General features: G+C 41.8%; 1 protein-coding gene across 2 annotated transcripts in view; it reads left to right on the top strand.

Moving 5' to 3' along the window:
• Positions 1-16,543, top strand: part of GRPR (gastrin releasing peptide receptor) — a 33,466-nt gene extending 16,923 nt beyond the window's left edge. Inside the window, exons 2-4 of one of the 2 annotated variants that reach the window (XM_019417984.2) lie at positions 11,266-11,617; positions 13,222-13,601; positions 15,947-16,543. In XM_019417984.2, the coding sequence (XP_019273529.1) occupies positions 11,266-11,617; positions 13,222-13,601; positions 15,947-15,950 (736 nt within the window). In that variant the 3' untranslated portion in view covers positions 15,951-16,543. Of the gene's footprint in view, positions 1-11,265; positions 11,618-13,221; positions 14,861-15,946 lie in introns of those variants that run through there. The other variant, XM_019417983.2, reaches the window with a different exon arrangement.
• Positions 16,544-16,878: the final 335 nt, after the last annotated feature.

Genomic DNA, 16,878 nt, shown 5'->3' with positions numbered 1-16,878 from the left:
TCTGTCTCTCTGTGGTGGGCTCCTTCACCACACGGGTATAACTCTCTAACACTGCCAGGATCAACCTTCTGGGCCAGGGGACCCAATAAGCTACAAAGCTGAGTCAACATTTCACCATGTACAAAGCCTCTCACAAAAGGTTATTTAAATATTGTGCTGTTAAATTTTTATAATTAGACACAATGACTCATGTGCCATGATGGTATTTTTGAGCTTTAATAATTCTTATTTAAAAAAAAAAAGAGGGGTGCCTGGGTGGCTCGGGTGGTTGAGTGTCTGACTCTTCATTTCGGCTCAGATCATGATCTCATAGTTCCTGAATTTGAGCCCCACATCAGGCTCTGTGCTGTTAGCTTGGGATCTTCTCTTCCTCTCTCTGTTCCTTCCCCACTTGTGCTCTCTCTCTCTCTTTCTCAAAATAAATAAACTTAATACAAAATTTTTTTCATTAAAAATTTTTTTTTAATTTTTTAAATTCTATTTTTATCTCCAATAATTTGAAGTATATTTAAAAACTAATAATGTCCCTGATATTTCATTTTTTTGTATATGTGTTTGAGAAACTGACAGGACCGGGAGAAAAATTTACATATTCGGTCACTATTGGTGGCGTACCCATATCCCTCGCACTCCCTGGAGGTCACTCACACTGCTGGGTTGGCTGTTTCTCTCTGAGTGAGAGTGATATCTGGCCATGGGAAGGTTTGGGGCAGGGGGAGCACTCCAGAGTTAACACTAGAAGACCATCCTCAACCAGAGAGGGATGGGAATCAATGGGAAACACCTCAGCTTCCTCACGCCTTGGTGGCACAGTTCTGGAATGTGCTCACCAGTCTCTCAAGGGGTCCCCAGCAGGCCTGTGCTCCAGTTGCCCGGAGTGGTACTCATTGGCTTCCATTCCCTCCCTGTCCCACTTCCCTATTCCCTCCCTGTCCCACTTCCCTATTCCCTCCCTGTGCTTCCTGGGATCCCCTCCCAAACAAACTGCGCCTAAATCCCCGTCTCGGGGTCTGTTTGGGGGTGAATGACAATTTAGGAAGACAATTTATTACCCCGAGTCTACTTTACCTTCTACCCTAGAGCATGGGTGATTTTTCTCTGGCTTTGTGATTTTTCCCCACTCTCTGCTCTCTTTTGTGTTACTCAGTAGAGTAAATGCAGGTTATGTCTAACTGCAGCTTGCAAGTGAGATTTATAAACATTCTTCAAACTTTTTGGCTCATAAATTGCTGAAAAAGTCTAACAAGTTATAAATATATGTTCTTCCATCCATAACATTTTTGAGGAATGGCCTCCGAACAACTTGTGCCAGGATGTTTGCACACCTACTGAAATCTAACTGGGTTACTGCTCCTTGGTCAGTTTAAACATATCCACTGGCAACTGTAAGATTTCATCCTGCTTCCACCCCTTCTGACGGATTCCCTTACAGGATTAGCCCTGAGCTTCGGAATTGGTCATCCTGCTGAAACCCGCTTTGGGCCCAAGGGTCAATAGTTGCCCAACTGCTTCTGCCAGAGAAGTCCAATAATTGTCTGCTTCTCTCTTTCATTTTATACTTCAGCTTCTCCATCCCCCATATGCCAACAGTACCTGCCCTTCCGAACCTTTCCCACCACAGCGCCTCTTCCCCAGATTGTAGAGCTTCCCTGATGCCGTTTTCAGCTTGGTTCCAAAGTCTCCTTCGGATGGCCTCTTTAGGCCCTGAGGTCTCTGAATTTATGAGAGAGCTCGGACCTCACTCTAGGCGCAGGCCACAGGGAATGTCAGGGTGTGTATACGGCAGTGAAAGAGTCCCGAGATTCAGTGTAACAGACTCAAGAAAGAAAGGACTTTTGTGCCTGCCTGGAAACACGGTGCTTTCACCATGGACGGAGTAGGTAGGGAACAGACATTCTAATCATTTCTTTGCTTTTCTCCCTTAATTTCAATGCCAGCAAAAAGGAGAAGAATTTGCTACCCAAAAATGTGCCTCTTTGGCATGAGGATTATTTTAGGCAGATTATTTAAGAAACAGCAGGCACAGGACAAGCTCTGAAAACCCTAATCAAAGTTATCCCTTTGGTAAGAGACATTTCCATTTATAAGGGAAATCTCCATCTGTAAGGGTGTCTCTGTCTTTGTACCAGGGAGAGGATGACTCTAAATCTCTAGGAGCTCCTATCTCCTATGGAGAAGGCCAAGATTTAGATCTGCATGACAATCTTACTCTTGTTTACTATACTTTTCCTGGTTAACCTCCCATACCTGTCCCCCCATCTTCTTTTGCCTTTAACTGGAAATGGTATTTAAGATGGAGGCTTGGGTCATTTGGGGGAGTTACTCCATTTTCCTGGGCCTCTCCCATGGGTATAGGAAGTATATAGGATATTAAACTTCTATTTGTTTTTCTCCTATTAAATTGTCTTTTGTTATGGGGGAGTGGGTGGGTCTTGGCCAAGAACCTAGAACAGCAGAGAGAAAATCGTTTTTCCTCCTCTACACCAGAAAGCCCAGGCTGCCTGGTCAACCACAGGATCATCATGATAGGAAGAAGCCTCCGTGGGCTCAAATCTTGTCTCCAATGCTTGGCACTAATGGCCTTAGAAAAGTTACTTTGCCTCAGTTTCTTCATCTGTAAAAGAACAATAATATTAGTACCTACTATAGAGAATTGTTATGAAGATAAAACAGTGATAATTTAAACAAAGCTCATAACATAGTTACCTGATCCATAGTAAGTCTCCCACAAGTTTTAGCTACTGTTGTTGTTAACAGAATCAATCTAATTGAAACCCAGGTACACAATACTCTTCCTCTTCAATCTGTTGCAAGAAAGAACTTCCCACATGGTAGTTGCAAAGTAAGCCTTTGAAGAAGTAAATAGAAGTGTGGCTGCCTGCAGCCCTTGCCCCTCCAGTGGCTCCTCCATCTGCTAGAGGAATAAACAAAACTTGTTTATTGGAATAAACAAAAGAGATCCTTCTTTCTACAATCAGAGGTCGGACTTTCCATGCGGGGAAAGTGATCGCATTGACGTCAAGCCAAACTACAGAGGGAATGACTGCTATGCACGCCCCTCCCCAAAGCAGGGTTTGGTCTCAGGGAAACCATATGTGCCTACAGGGAAAGAACACAATAGAGGGGGAATTGCAGTTCACAAACTTCAGGACTTTACTCAGAGATGGACCTGCATGGATCCACGATCTGTGTCTTGATCTTTCTCTGAAGAAAATGAGAAAAAGAAAAAGTATGACTGCACTTTGTAATATGGATCATGACCCTCTGCCTTCACCTGAGTTTAAAGCTCGCTTCCTCCCAGGGCAAGGAGAGAAGTCTCATCTGCTGACTCTTAGAAAACTCCCTGAAACATTTGCTAAATTTTCCGGAAAGTATCTTATTGGATAACGGACCACAAAGTGGGGTTCATGCCCTCTAGGAGAGGTGCAACCTGATCTAACAGGTAAGGAGGAAAGCATCAAAACTTATATTTATATTGATTTTTTATTTAAAAGAAAATATGAACTAAATATTGGTAATATGTAGTGTCCAAACTGAGGCTCACTCTCTCCCCGAGTCCACATCAGAGGATCCCTTATCACGTGCAGCTCGGGTGGCAGGAGAACAGGTCCCACCATATAGAAGGCTCAACAATGGCACCCTATTCTTCCCTGCACTTTCAGGTTTCGGAGAGGTTTGGCAGATTGCTGTGTATTTTGTTTTGTTTTTTGTTTTGTTTTGTTTTTTTGTATGATCTAGTTTTAATTAAACTAACCTCCCCAAATGGACAAGTGACCTAAAAATATTCCTACAGAACAAAACAGAGCAAAACAAAACCCCACAGATTATAGATGATACTAAAATTGCAAGCCCAAGAGAACAATATGAATATAACAAAAAAGACAATTCCCTCATTCCTAGTATAGGCACTAATCAGACATGACACATTCAGTCACATTATAATTATAATAAAGTTTTTCTGATGACAAAAGGGTTTATAGTCAATAAAATATATAACACGTTGTTTTAAAATTGTTATTTTACTCTTTTATCTTTTTTAAAATTCTGTATTTTAGCATGTTTTCTCCCTTGTTTATGAACTTCTGTATAATACCCACCCACATTCAACAATTAGCATTCCCTAGACATTGTTCTTGCTCTCCAGTGTGAGACATACACATATTTGTTTGTTTTGTTTTATTTTGTTGGATTCTGGAAAGTAAGGTACAAATATCCTGACCTTTCACTCCTATTTCGGTGTGTTTCCTAAGAACACGGACACTCTTCTGCACAACTCCAATTCCATTATCACACCTACTGAAATTAACAATAATTCATTAATAGAATCTAATATGTAATCATATTTCCCACATTTTCCAAAAAAATGTAATTTATTACCTTTTTTTAAAAAAATCCAGGATCAAATTACGGTATATACATTGCATTGGGTTGTTATATTTTGTTTTTCTGGTGTCGCTGAGATATAATTGACACATAACATTGTATAAGTTTAAGAGGCATAACATAATAATTTGCTGTATGTATATATTGTGAAAAGGATTACTTATTATACCTCTTTAATCTCCTTTGAGGTATAACAATAACTCCCCTATATTCTTCTAAAAAATGATGTGGACTGTTTTGATGACTCTAAGCCAGTTATCTTGTAGAATGTGCCAGAATTGGATTTGTCTGTTTCTTCATATATAGATTCAGATTAAAAATTTGGAGCAAGACAACTGCATTGGCAATGTTGTGTTTATCCCATTGCATTATATCAGGAGGCACATGATCTCAGATGGTCCCATTATTGGTGATGCTAAATTAAATCAGGGCCAAATTATGAATTTCATGGGCCCTTGGTATTTTTACCTTTATAGGACCCTTTCTCCGCAAAAAAAAATATTAAGAATTCTATTTTATAATTATTTCAGCATAAAGATAAATATAATCCAAGATGCATTGTATTCATTTTTTTCGTCTGGTTTTTAAAAGAAATTAAAACACTTTTCTAAACTCCTACAAGTATCATGGGCCCTAGACCTTGTGCCTACTTGGACTATCAGAGAAGCTCACTCTGGATTTGACCACTTGGTTAAAGGGGTGACTTTTGGAGCTCCCCAACATAAAGGTACATTTTCCTCTTTGCGGGTAGATAGTAGTCTATAGGGAGACTCTTTGAGACTATGTGAACATCCTATTCCCCTAAAACCTCTTCCTCAGCAGTTTAATCACTTTTGCCAGAATCATTGAAGGTTGTGGTTATGATCTTCTTTTAAGGGATGAGAATATTGAAGTGCAAAGAGCCCATGATTTGTCCAAGACCGTAAATCTAGTTGGTAGAATCACCATTAGGAAGCGCTGCTCCCAAGTCCACATTAGAGCCCAGAGAAGACTGGAGTATATTAAGAAGGAGTGAAAAGAGCATTGGAGTTATTTGGCCTGGAGAGAAGAACAGGAAAGAATAACTGTAATCTGTTACACACTTAAAGATAATGGCTGGATGAGCACCAAGGATCAGCAAGTTCTCCATTTGCACAAATGCTCAAAGAGAGAGAAGATTCCATGACTCTGGATTATAGTCATTTTACAAGTCAGCTAATAATTGCCTCACATTTCTTCAGAAAAGTCCCTGGTGTTATTCTCAGGAGAAAATAGAACCAATGTTTAATACTCTTGTCAAATCTGATTAGGTATTAGGATTCCAATTTAAATGCTGACGATGTGCCAATTACCTAGAGACCGTTTAATTACTTTAGTTTTCTCTTCACCTCAGTCCGCCACAGGTAGTGTGCATCAGGAGAGTTGAAAATAGTGTTGTTCAACAACTCCTCCAGACCTCAATAGGTAATTACAAATGAAGGCTGAAATGCTGGGTCCCTAAAAATAAACAAAGTGCCCGTATTTGAATAAAAGACATACTTTTCTGTGGGCAAAGGTTTCCAACCTGGATGTGGGAGCTGGCTACTTCTACTTGCCAAAAATCTCTTTGAGACATTAATCTCATTCCACAGAATGTTTCTGACCTTTCCAATGTTTGCATAGGAAAAATGGTGCACAGATGTTTTCAGGAGTGGGAAGCAATTGTCTTGAGGCCCATGGTGTCAGGAGTGAATCTGTCAGTCTGTGGAAGAATGAATTTTACTAAGTATGTAAAGGTGAATCTACTCTCATTTTTGAGAAGTTGGAAATAAGAGACACACCTGCAAGACACATATTATTATCAATTAATTAGCAAGTATGCACTGAGCCTCTGCTTTGAAGTAAGTGGCATGCAGAACAAGGGACCTGGAACATTTTTAGTGACACAGAAGGAAGAGAAGAGAAAAAGATGTTCTAACCTCAGGACATTTATTAGAAAGTCAGGTAGAAAAGACATACCCACGGAAAGCTAGCAAACAATTCAAGATGGTGCATAGCAAGCATTATGTGAAAGGAATCAATAATCCTGTCATGAAATTAGACAGGTTAGGAGAAAGAACAGGAATCATGGGAGCCTAGACTGGGCAGCAAAATCTTTATCAAGATGATACTTATCAACTGGAATTTGAAAGGACAGGATTCAGATGTATGGAGACTCCGGGATTGGGCAGAAAGAAAGGAGGAAGGCAGGAAAGCAGTGGAGACTTTAGGAACAGACCATGGACTAGTCTATCTCTTGGGTACAATTAAAGTTGACAGCTCATTCTCTCAGAGGGCAGCAAGTAGGGGGTGATGTATGCGAAACGATACTGGAAATAAATCTGATGATAACTTTATTTTTTTTTTTTAATTTTTGTTTATGTTTATTCATCTTTGAAAGACAGAGACAGAGCACAAGCAGGGGTGGGATGGAGAGAGAGGGGGACAAAGATTCTGAAACAGGCTCCAGGCTCTGAGCTGTCAGCACAGAGCCCGACGTGGGGCTTGAACTCACAAACCGCGAGATCATGACCTGAGCCTAAGTCGGACGCTCAACCGACTGAGCCACCCAGGTGCCCCTGATGATAACTTTAAATGTCCGTCATGTCTAACTGTTCTAGATAAGGCTCTTTTGTTGACAAAGAACAGAAGCCACTCAGACTAACTCAGGTGAAAAGGGAATGGGAGAATTTTAAGATTGTAACAGGAGACCCCTCGTACATTCCAAAGCAGTTCATGTGCCAGAAACCAAGGACCCTCTGTTTGACTTAGGGCCGCATCATCTCAGCTTCTGCTTTCATGTCTGGCTCTTTCTTTCTCTTTCTCTCAGTCTACCTATGCTGCTCGTTCATCTTGCACTCGTTAAAATATGCCCAATCCCTTCCCTGGCATCAAAATCTTTTATTTCCAGCATATGTTATTGACTACATGACTACATCCTCTCATTTTTTTCAGTTTAAATGCTCAAGAGAAAGAGAGGCTCTTTAGTAGCTGGACAGGCAGTTCACTGGCTCCTTTAGATTAAGTAGCCACCCCAGTCCAACCAGCCATCACTCCTAAACAAGAACCACCACCCCCCCCCCCCAGTGGTGTTTCCTGTCTAAACCAGAAGAAGAAGTAGACTGATATGTTCCATGTTCTAGAAAACCATTAGACTTCCAGGGAACATTTGGTGTGTTCCAGACGCATTAGGGAAATTTCTGCTGTTTCTCTGCTTCTAAGAAGGATTTACCCAAAGCTTTCTTCTAAAAGAGCTGTGACACCCTGAAAGGAGTTGGTCCTCAATTGAATGCTGATTCCACCACCTCTAACAGTGAACTTCGGTTTGTCCCCTGTAGAATGAGGATAATAGCACCTATCTGTTGTCTGGAATATAAGTGACATAATGTAGATGGTATTCTCTGCTTGGCACATAGCAAGAGCTTAGTAAATGGGATTTCTTTAATTACTGTGATAATTTATGAATATTCTAAAACCGAAAATTGTTTGCGGTGCATCTTTACTTATTTAAAAAAAATTGTTTTTAGGTTTATTTATTTATTTTGAGAGAGACAGAGACAGTGTGAATCAGAGAGGGGCAGAGAGAGAGGGAGACGGAGAATCCCAAGCAGGCTCCAGGCTCCGTGCTGCCCGCACAGAGCCCTACGCAGGGCTTGAGCTCACAAAACCATGAGATCATGACCTGAGCTGAAACCAACTAAGCCACCCAGGCGCCCTTTACTTATTTTTCCCCCTGATAATGATTTATTTTTTCTACCTGGATACAAGAACTCTTTTTATAACCTTGAAGTTTATAAATTTGCCACAGTATATCTCAGTGTGGAGCTTTCTTTTTTTTTTTTTTTTAAATATAATTTATTGTCAAATTGGCTAACATACAGCATATACAGTGTGCTCCTGGTTTTGGGCGTAGATTCCTGTGATTCATCGCTTACATACAACACCCAGTGCTCATTGCAACAAGTGCCCTCCTCAATGCCCATCACCCATTTTCCCCTCTCCCCCACCCCCCATCAGCCCTCAGTTTATTCTATGTATTTAAGAGTCTCTTATGGTTTGCCTCCCTCCCTCTCTGTAACTATTTTTTCCCCTTCCCTTCCCCCATGGTCTTCTGTTAAGTCCCTTTACTTGTTTTTTAATTGTACAAGCGAAATATGAACGTATCTGAATATTTAAAAGCAATTCCTCGACATTATAGTATTTCACTGCAAATATACTCATGGTAAATATTTTAAGGCATGTTTTTAATAAATACAGTCTTTTTAAAACCACAGAACTGCAATGCCATCATTGCACCCAGTATATTAAAAATAACTCCTTAATATCACCAGTACTAAATCTGAATGATTTTCTGATTTGATTTTCCTCAATAGTCTCAAAAATATCTTTTTATGGTTGTTTGGTTTGAATCAAAATCTAAAAGGAGTCTACACTTTGCACTGAATTGATATGTATGACACATCTCAGTAGGTCTATAACCATTTTCCCTCCTTTTTTAAAAACTTTTTTCTCCCTCCTTTTTTATGCCATATATTTGTTGAAAAAAAAAATGGAGTCATTCCTACAGAATTTTCCAATTCAGGATTGGACTGTATCTTCATGGCATCATTTAGCAGATTCTTTTATCTTCATATTTCCTGAAAACTGGTACATAGATCTAGAAGCTTATTTAGATTTAGATTCAAACTATTTTTCTGGCAAAACTATAAAAGTAATGCTTTTATACTATCTTTTATGTTTAAAAGTTATGAATTTGAAATAGCAGCTCAATAGTTCCCATGGCATTTTGTACTTAGGAGTACAAGATTCTCAAGAGGGAAGGAGGTAAGCCATTCACTCTGTTTTCTGCCTCATGCAGGAGTGAATCAGCTTCACTTCACTTCACTTGGAGTAACTTAGATTACTACTTTATCTCTAATTGATTTATTAGAGATATCTTTGGCTAGAGATGTTCATGTACCTTTAAAGATATAAATTCCTTACCTACATACTAGGAATAAAAATGCTTGAGATGAACAGTAACTAGAGAAAGTGCCAGAAGAAAATTGAACTTCCTTTGAAGTTTTTATGGTAGTGTGTTGTTTACAATGAACTAATTTATGGATGGAAAAGCAAACCCAGGTACACTAAAGTGGGGCTATAGTATTGTTCTAGAATGCTGGGGATGTCCATTAAGTAAGAGCCCTCTCTTTTCTACCTGAGCTGGGAAGAGAGAGCTAGATAAAGAAATAGAGAATGATAAAAATAATTGCTTCTATGCCGGATAAAGCTGTTTGGAGATTGTGACTTAGGTCCACAGCAATAATGAACTTGCAAACACCTGATCTCCTATATTACAGGTGCCATTTCCCTAGTCAGGGGCAATTAGACAACCATGGGCCTCTCTGAGCCCAGAGTACATGCCAGGTTCTTTTTCTCAAACTCACCTCTTAATAACTCACTCCCCTTTCCCTGGAGGGAGGCAGAAAGTGAATGAGGAATCAGGGTGCAGCAAAGAGTGGTAACCCAACGGGAGCTTACTCAACATGGAAGCAAGTGGAAATAAGTGTTCCCCCATCACCGAAGTCTATCATATAATAGAGTATCAGTGGTAGAACCAGTTTTAACACAGCATTTTCAGCAATGAACACCCTCACATTTAGTTGGTCCCAATTCACATCAACTTCCACACTATAGCAGCTCATGTGCTAGGTGTGTTGTATGGGGAGTTGTGGCAGATATTGGGTTGCTCTGCTCAGACCTCCCTTGAACAAAAGATTCACTACTCAGCTGCAGGGACAGTAGTTATCTGCTAGCCTGTGGCTGTCAGTCCCTTCAGGGTCCACTTCAGCTTTCAAGCTATGGTCATGCTCTTCGTGGACAGTTCCCACCCAGTGACTATACCAGAGAGTAACTGAGGTCACACTCCTTTTGGGTGGCCCCAGCCCATGACTAGGCAAGGTGATGATACAAGGGCCTGGCAATTTCTACCCAAGACAGGACTTCACTGGACAATCTTTGGTACCATTAGGCTGGCATAGGGTGACCAGCTGTCACGGTTTGCTGGGACTGAGAGATTTCCTAGGATGTAGGATGTTCAATGCTAAAGCTGGGAAATTTCCAGACAAATTAGGATAGTTGGTCACTTTCACTGGTGTAGACCTTGTCAGGTCTGCATTGGGGTCTGACAGCTACCCTCCATCTAATCTTGCTTCCTTCCCTTTTGCCTTTCACAGGTAAGACTCCCCACTAAACCTCTTATCCTTCTGGTTTCCTCTCAATGTCTGCTTCCCAGAGCATTCAGCCCAAGTCCGGGGCACATATAGCACAGAAACCAGGAGGAACCTAAATACTGCAAGAGGGCAGGGGAAAGATTAATTTGACACTTACAGGGATGCTTCTGGTATAACATTTTCAGTGGGCTATTTGTTCTGCACCCTTTGAAAAAGAGAAGAGGCATGTGTAAATACTCAATGACTTCAGGTTCCCTGAACTGCACTCGAATACTCAAAATGAAGGCTTTGCCAAAAAAGGACTCAAACTCCTTGTCCCTGTGTCCTTCTTTAAACATGCCTGCTATTAATTTCTGTGAGTTAAGAAGAAAAATGAAAGGAGTTTCAGCTTTTCTGAGAAGTGTTCTTAAAATCAAGAGAGATTGTGGGTGAAGAAACAAGAACGCATCCTTCAGAGCCAGGACTAGGATAAGGAAAGCAATGTGCTCAGGGTATAACATTTAGGGAGGCACTCACTGTCATGGTAGTATGAGTTCAGAGTCAGCACTTGCATGAACCTGAGCGTGAGCGCTTCCTTAAATATTGCACCCAGTTGCCTGGCTTGCCCCATCCTTGGGGCATCCATAATAATATTAGCCAACTTACACAGAACATTCCATCTTTCCTGCCCCAGGTACAAAGCCATCGTCCGGCCGATGGATATCCAGGCCTCTCATGCTCTGATGAAGATCTGCCTCAAAGCTGCATTGATCTGGGTTATCTCCATGCTTCTGGCAATCCCGGAGGCTGTGTTTTCTGATCTACATCCCTTTCATGAGGAAAGCACCAACCAGACCTTCATTAGCTGTGCTCCGTACCCACATTCTAATGAGCTGCACCCCAAAATTCACTCCATGGCTTCCTTCCTGGTCTTCTACATCATCCCACTGTCGATTATCTCTGTCTACTACTACTTCATTGCTAAAAATCTGATCCAGAGCGCTTACAATCTGCCTGTGGAAGGGAATATACATGTCAAGAAGCAGGTGGGTGCTGAGGATTGATTTGTTTCCTCCTTAGGGATCTGATCCCTTTTGGACTCCACTGACAAGCACACCTGATTCTGCAATTAGAGGAGGTGGGTGATCTGTGGCCAGATGGTAAATGGAAACTCCTAGCCACAGAAGCCCAGGTTTTCAGGTGGTTTTTATAATCTTGTTCTCTTATTAAAGACCTAAGCTAGGGAGGTATTGAGAATCTGGAAGATTTGAAGTATGGGTTTCCTTTTGAGGAATATCTGAAGAAGTGTTGTTGGTAACAAAATAAAGTGTTGAGGCCCATAGAGATGTGACTTCTTTAAATTCCAATCACGTTGTTTGGATAGGAAGAGTGTCACCACATGGGGACAAAGCAGAGGGAGGGGGGGGGGGGAAGGAGCTGGTTGAAGAAAAAGAAGTCGTTGGACTAAGATAGGCTCACATTGATTTGGGTTCTTATCCAGACTTCATGACTTAACTCACTTACTTTCTCTGAGCCTCAGTTCCCTTACCCATGATACAGGGTGATAACCCACATATTGTAAGGCTGGAAGATTAAAAGACAGAGCATATATATGACCTAGAGTGCCCAGAATGCAGAATGCCCTCCACATGTGTTAGATTCCCTTCCCTGTCCCCCATAATCCTACAGAATTTCAGATTTGAGGTATGAATAGTAGAAACCAGGGACTCTGGCTTTATCCTCTTTGTCAGTTCTTGCTTTCTAGTCCAAATGTAGATCTTGTGGCATTTATGATGCAAAAGCAGAAAGACTCCCCATCCATTTAAATGTACCGCTGACTCGGTGGCTTCACCCTTTAAAGTGTTGTTGTTGTTGTTGTTGTTTGCCTCAATTATGAGGAGAGAGTGGCAGTTCTCAGTGAAACTGTCTCCATATTTGAAAGGCCTCTCAATAGTGAACATCCATTGTGCCTCTAGTTCTTTAACGAGAACGACGTTTCCCCTTGCAGTGGTACCAGAGGGTGTTGGGAGCAAACGATCCTCAGCCCACTTTGTCTAAGAACCTCCCTATATTAGTATAGCCCAGAAATAAGTTGAGACTAAAAATAATAATAGTAGGAAGTTATTTTGATTTGGCCAATGAGGAAGAACAAAGCTGGCTGCTCTTTTGAGCATCAGGGGGAATAAGAAATTATTAACTGTGGAGCCCAGAAAGACATGAAGTCATATGGCCGATAAACGGCACCAGAGCTCTCTGGAGGAAAAAGAGGTCACTTACTAGAATTTCATTGAGCAATCCATTCAAGCATGTAATCAACTTTGTTTAAAGATCTGTTCTCAGTGGCACGTTCTAACTATATTCTACCTCATGGATTTCTGCTTCCTGGCTTTTTCATGTCTGTGTTTCTGACTCCCCCCTCCCCACACACACCCTTTTTCCATCTGTTTCTGTTGCTTTTCTCCCATTTTATTGGATTCTCTCTTGTCCCCTTTCTCCCACTGAACCCTTTTTCTGTGGCTTTGTGAGCTCATCTACTCCCACAATTCTTTTTCCCTGTTTTTTTCTTTTCTCTGTCTGAATCTTTGTCGCTCTGCATCCATCCAACACTGTCCCTTGGTCCCTCTGGCTCTGTGCGTGACTCTCTCCTTAGATCGAATCCCGGAAGCGCCTCGCCAAGACAGTGCTGGTGTTTGTGGGCCTCTTTGCCTTCTGCTGGCTCCCCAACCACATCATCTACCTGTACCGCTCCTACCACTACTCAGAGGTGGACACCTCCATGCTCCACTTCATCACCAGCATCTGTGCCCGCCTCCTGGCCTTCACCAACTCCTGTGTGAACCCTTTTGCCCTCTACCTGCTGAGCAAGAGTTTCAGGAAACAATTCAACACCCAGCTCCTCTGTTGCCGCCCTGGCCTGTTGACCCGCTCTCACAGCACCGGCAGAAGTACCACCTGCATGACCTCCTTCAAGAGTACCAACCCCTCTGTGGCCACCTTCAGCCTCATCAACGGAAACATCTGTCATGAAGGGTATGTTTAGGCTGATCCTTGACCCTGTCCTCCTAGGGGCCCCTAGTTGTGCTTTATGGCTAGGAAAGAACCTTCACACCTGTTGTTGTCTCTGTACCCTCCAAAGACCCTTTGGAAGGCTCATGACTGGTATAGGCAGGTTGCAGAGAGGCCCAAATGGATTGCTTTTACGTTTGAAAGGCCCGTCAAGATTTGTATTTTCCATTTCAACTTGTGAATGCTTCTTCTGATGTAGAGCAAACTTTCCGTATTTTAGAAAAGGGAACAAATAAGAAAGTATTATTTTAAGCATCAAGCCCTGATATACAGTTATGGCCAATTAAGTCACAGAAACTACATGAACAAATAGATTTATACAGCAGAAAAATTACACGTTAAATGTCCACTTTGTGAAAGACTTCACCTTGTCATTTCTTTAAGCAGAAACTAGTGCTTTAAAAATATGATTTGAGTGATTTTTCAGGAACGTTTATGATCACAAACCAAGGAACTGTTTTTTTACACTTGTAACCTGAAAGTCAACCCTATGAAAAATTCCCATGTATGATGGACCATCCCCAAATTGATAACACTGGAAGCCAGTTTAGGACGAATCCCTGAGTGTTGATTATTTTTAAAAGATGTTACTGGGGACACAGGAGAAACACTCGACACATCATTTTAAGGCAAAAACACAGCCAGACACATAGACACGTATACAAAGATCCACGTGAGGCTGTGAATTGGTATCTCGTGCTCTGAATTCTAACTCAATGGAGATTCTTTTTGCTGTTACCCCATTTCAATCATCCATGGTACACTCCTACCATAGAAGAGAAATCTTTTTGGGGGAAAACTGATCTTGCTCGCAATTCATCATTTATAAGTGCATAACGTATAGTATTTATTTTTGGTATACAGGTTTTCAACCAAACATATTTACTTAGATTTGGCTCTTTGCTCCAGTGAAGCAGTTAGTTCATATGAAAGAAAAAAAAAAAAAAAAAGATCACACCTGAGTGGAAAGAGAAACATGTTTACATTTAACATATGCTTACCTAAAGTCTGTGAGAGGAAATGAATAAAATTTCAGTAATATATATTTGTTTGAATATGCATAAATAATTTGCAGGGGGCTTAGCGTTAAGAATGGATTATAAAACAGCCACAGGTTCATTAACTTTCTATGTAAGAGGAGTATTTATGAAACAGCCCACGTGCAGAAAAGAACTGGACTGAAATATTTTTATTTTCCTGAGTAAAGAGACTTGACTATCCTACTTTAGAAGCCCTGAATCAAGTTTTTCTTGACTCTATGATAGGCCAATTCTGCTGGACTGCAAACATGTTAACTCACTTTCAGATAAATCGAAATTCCGCAAATGTGCCGTAATATGTATCCCTTACATCTGAAGACGATCTTCATTCCGGTTTTCTCTGTCCAAGCGAGAAAGAACCGTTGGCTCTCTTTCCCACACGGCATGTACTGAAAGATTTTCATCTCTTGTTACAAGGAAGTGCTCACCGTCTGCAGAGCTTGAGAAGTTAGGACCCAGACAGTTGTGAACATCTGTGTTTACAGTTGTATTAGCTGGAGTGAGACCTCTTCACTTCCTTCCGTGAGCCGCATGCCCTTCTGTACTGTTCCCACCTGCTCTCCTGGGAGCCCATAATGACACTGGACAGTTTGAAGAGCAAGTTTGAAGAGCAGAAAGAACGAAGATTTTTAGCCGGTCATCCCAGCTTAGTCTCTAGCTATGTAAGCTTGGCTATCAACCCTTCTCTAGACTCATTTTCTCATCTCTAGAATGAGAGGACAGTGCTAAGATCCCTCTCTTGCTGAAATCCTCTGAGTCCTGTCATTGCTTCCAGTTTGGTTTCTAAAGCATTTGTACAGCCAGCCTGCTCACAGGTGCCCCACTTCTGTTACCTTTGTAACAACTCGTCTGGGGAAGTCCTTCAACCAACATCCTACACTCATGTTCATGTTAGTGGAATGGAAGGAGACAGACTAGTCTATTGCTTTCAGGGGCTCCCCAGAATAATTCGTATGAATGGTGTCCCATTAGCTTGTTATGCTGTGGGATTAAAGCTGAAAAACACATAAGAAAACATATTGCTCAATCTCCTCATTATACGAAGGGTACTTTCCCTACTCACCTCTGACCTCCATGCACCTGTTATCTCCAACTACTGCTCCACAACTTTACCCTTGGGTTTCTTCAAAACTCTTGAGTGTAAGTGACTTCATACCTCGTTAGGGGCTACATTGTGTAGCATTCTGGGTGTGACCTGTTCAAGCATCTCTGAACTACCTGCCTTCAAAGACATTTTGGGAGTAGGACTCATCTTAATGTCTCCTTCAGGTAACATTATGGCATGGATTTCAGGAGACTGAAATCTAGGTCCAGCTGTGTGTCCTGAGGCAAATCTTGTCACCTCTTTGAGACTTCTAAACAGAAGGGCTGTGGAAGGCGTGTGCCAGCCAACGGCCCAGGACTGGTAAAACTGGGAATCAACGGATGGACGGACGCAAACCTGCTTATTGGGACGGACTTACCCGGGCCCTTCTCCAGGGAAGCCAACTTCTTCTTCCACCTCAAGACCCTAAAATTCCGGTGAGAGAGACCCAAGCCCCCATGTGGTATCACCTCTCTGCTAGGGCAGAGTGTGGCAGGGGCTGGAGCTAAGACATTTCACGCCTGGCTTCCAAAGATAATCACGTTTAGCGCTTATGTCTTTGGTGAGGGGGGAAAAAATCAATTTTTTCTGTGGAAAACCATCTGTGTTTATTCAATTGACAGACACTACCTTTCAATCTATCTTAAATTGAGCCTCCCTGAGGCAGGCAGCTCAACAGTGATAGATTAAGCAATAAACAAGGCAGCCTGCCCACCATCGGCCGCCGCTGGCAGGGAGGGCGCAGCTGCTGTTAGGAGCGATATTCCACAGCAAGATGATCCTCCCTGCTTGGCGCAGGCGAGGCCCCTCCCTGTCGGTGATGATTCCCCATAAATGTGGATGGCTAAACCCCTTCTTCTGGCTGCCCTCACCACCCCCCCCTCCACTGACCCTGGCCTTCTGCCTCATTAACAAGCCCTCTTGTTTCCCTCTTTGCCACACAAACAATTTGGTTTCATCTTGAAGAATGGAGAAGTGGGGAAGGATGGTAAATACACAGTTTAGAGGCTGCTTCAGATGAACCCGAGCTCAGCTTGTTATGAAAAGCCTCACTGAACAGAAATAAATGAACTTGTCCAAAGGACACGTGCACATTGAAGTTGTAAAGTCTTTGTTT

Source organism: Panthera pardus, unplaced genomic scaffold (assembly GCF_024362965.1).
Source record: "Panthera pardus isolate Hobbes unplaced genomic scaffold, ASM2436296v1 HiC_scaffold_27, whole genome shotgun sequence".
NCBI lineage: Eukaryota > Metazoa > Chordata > Mammalia > Carnivora > Felidae > Panthera > Panthera pardus.
This window is presented reverse-complemented; position numbering and strand designations above follow the sequence as displayed.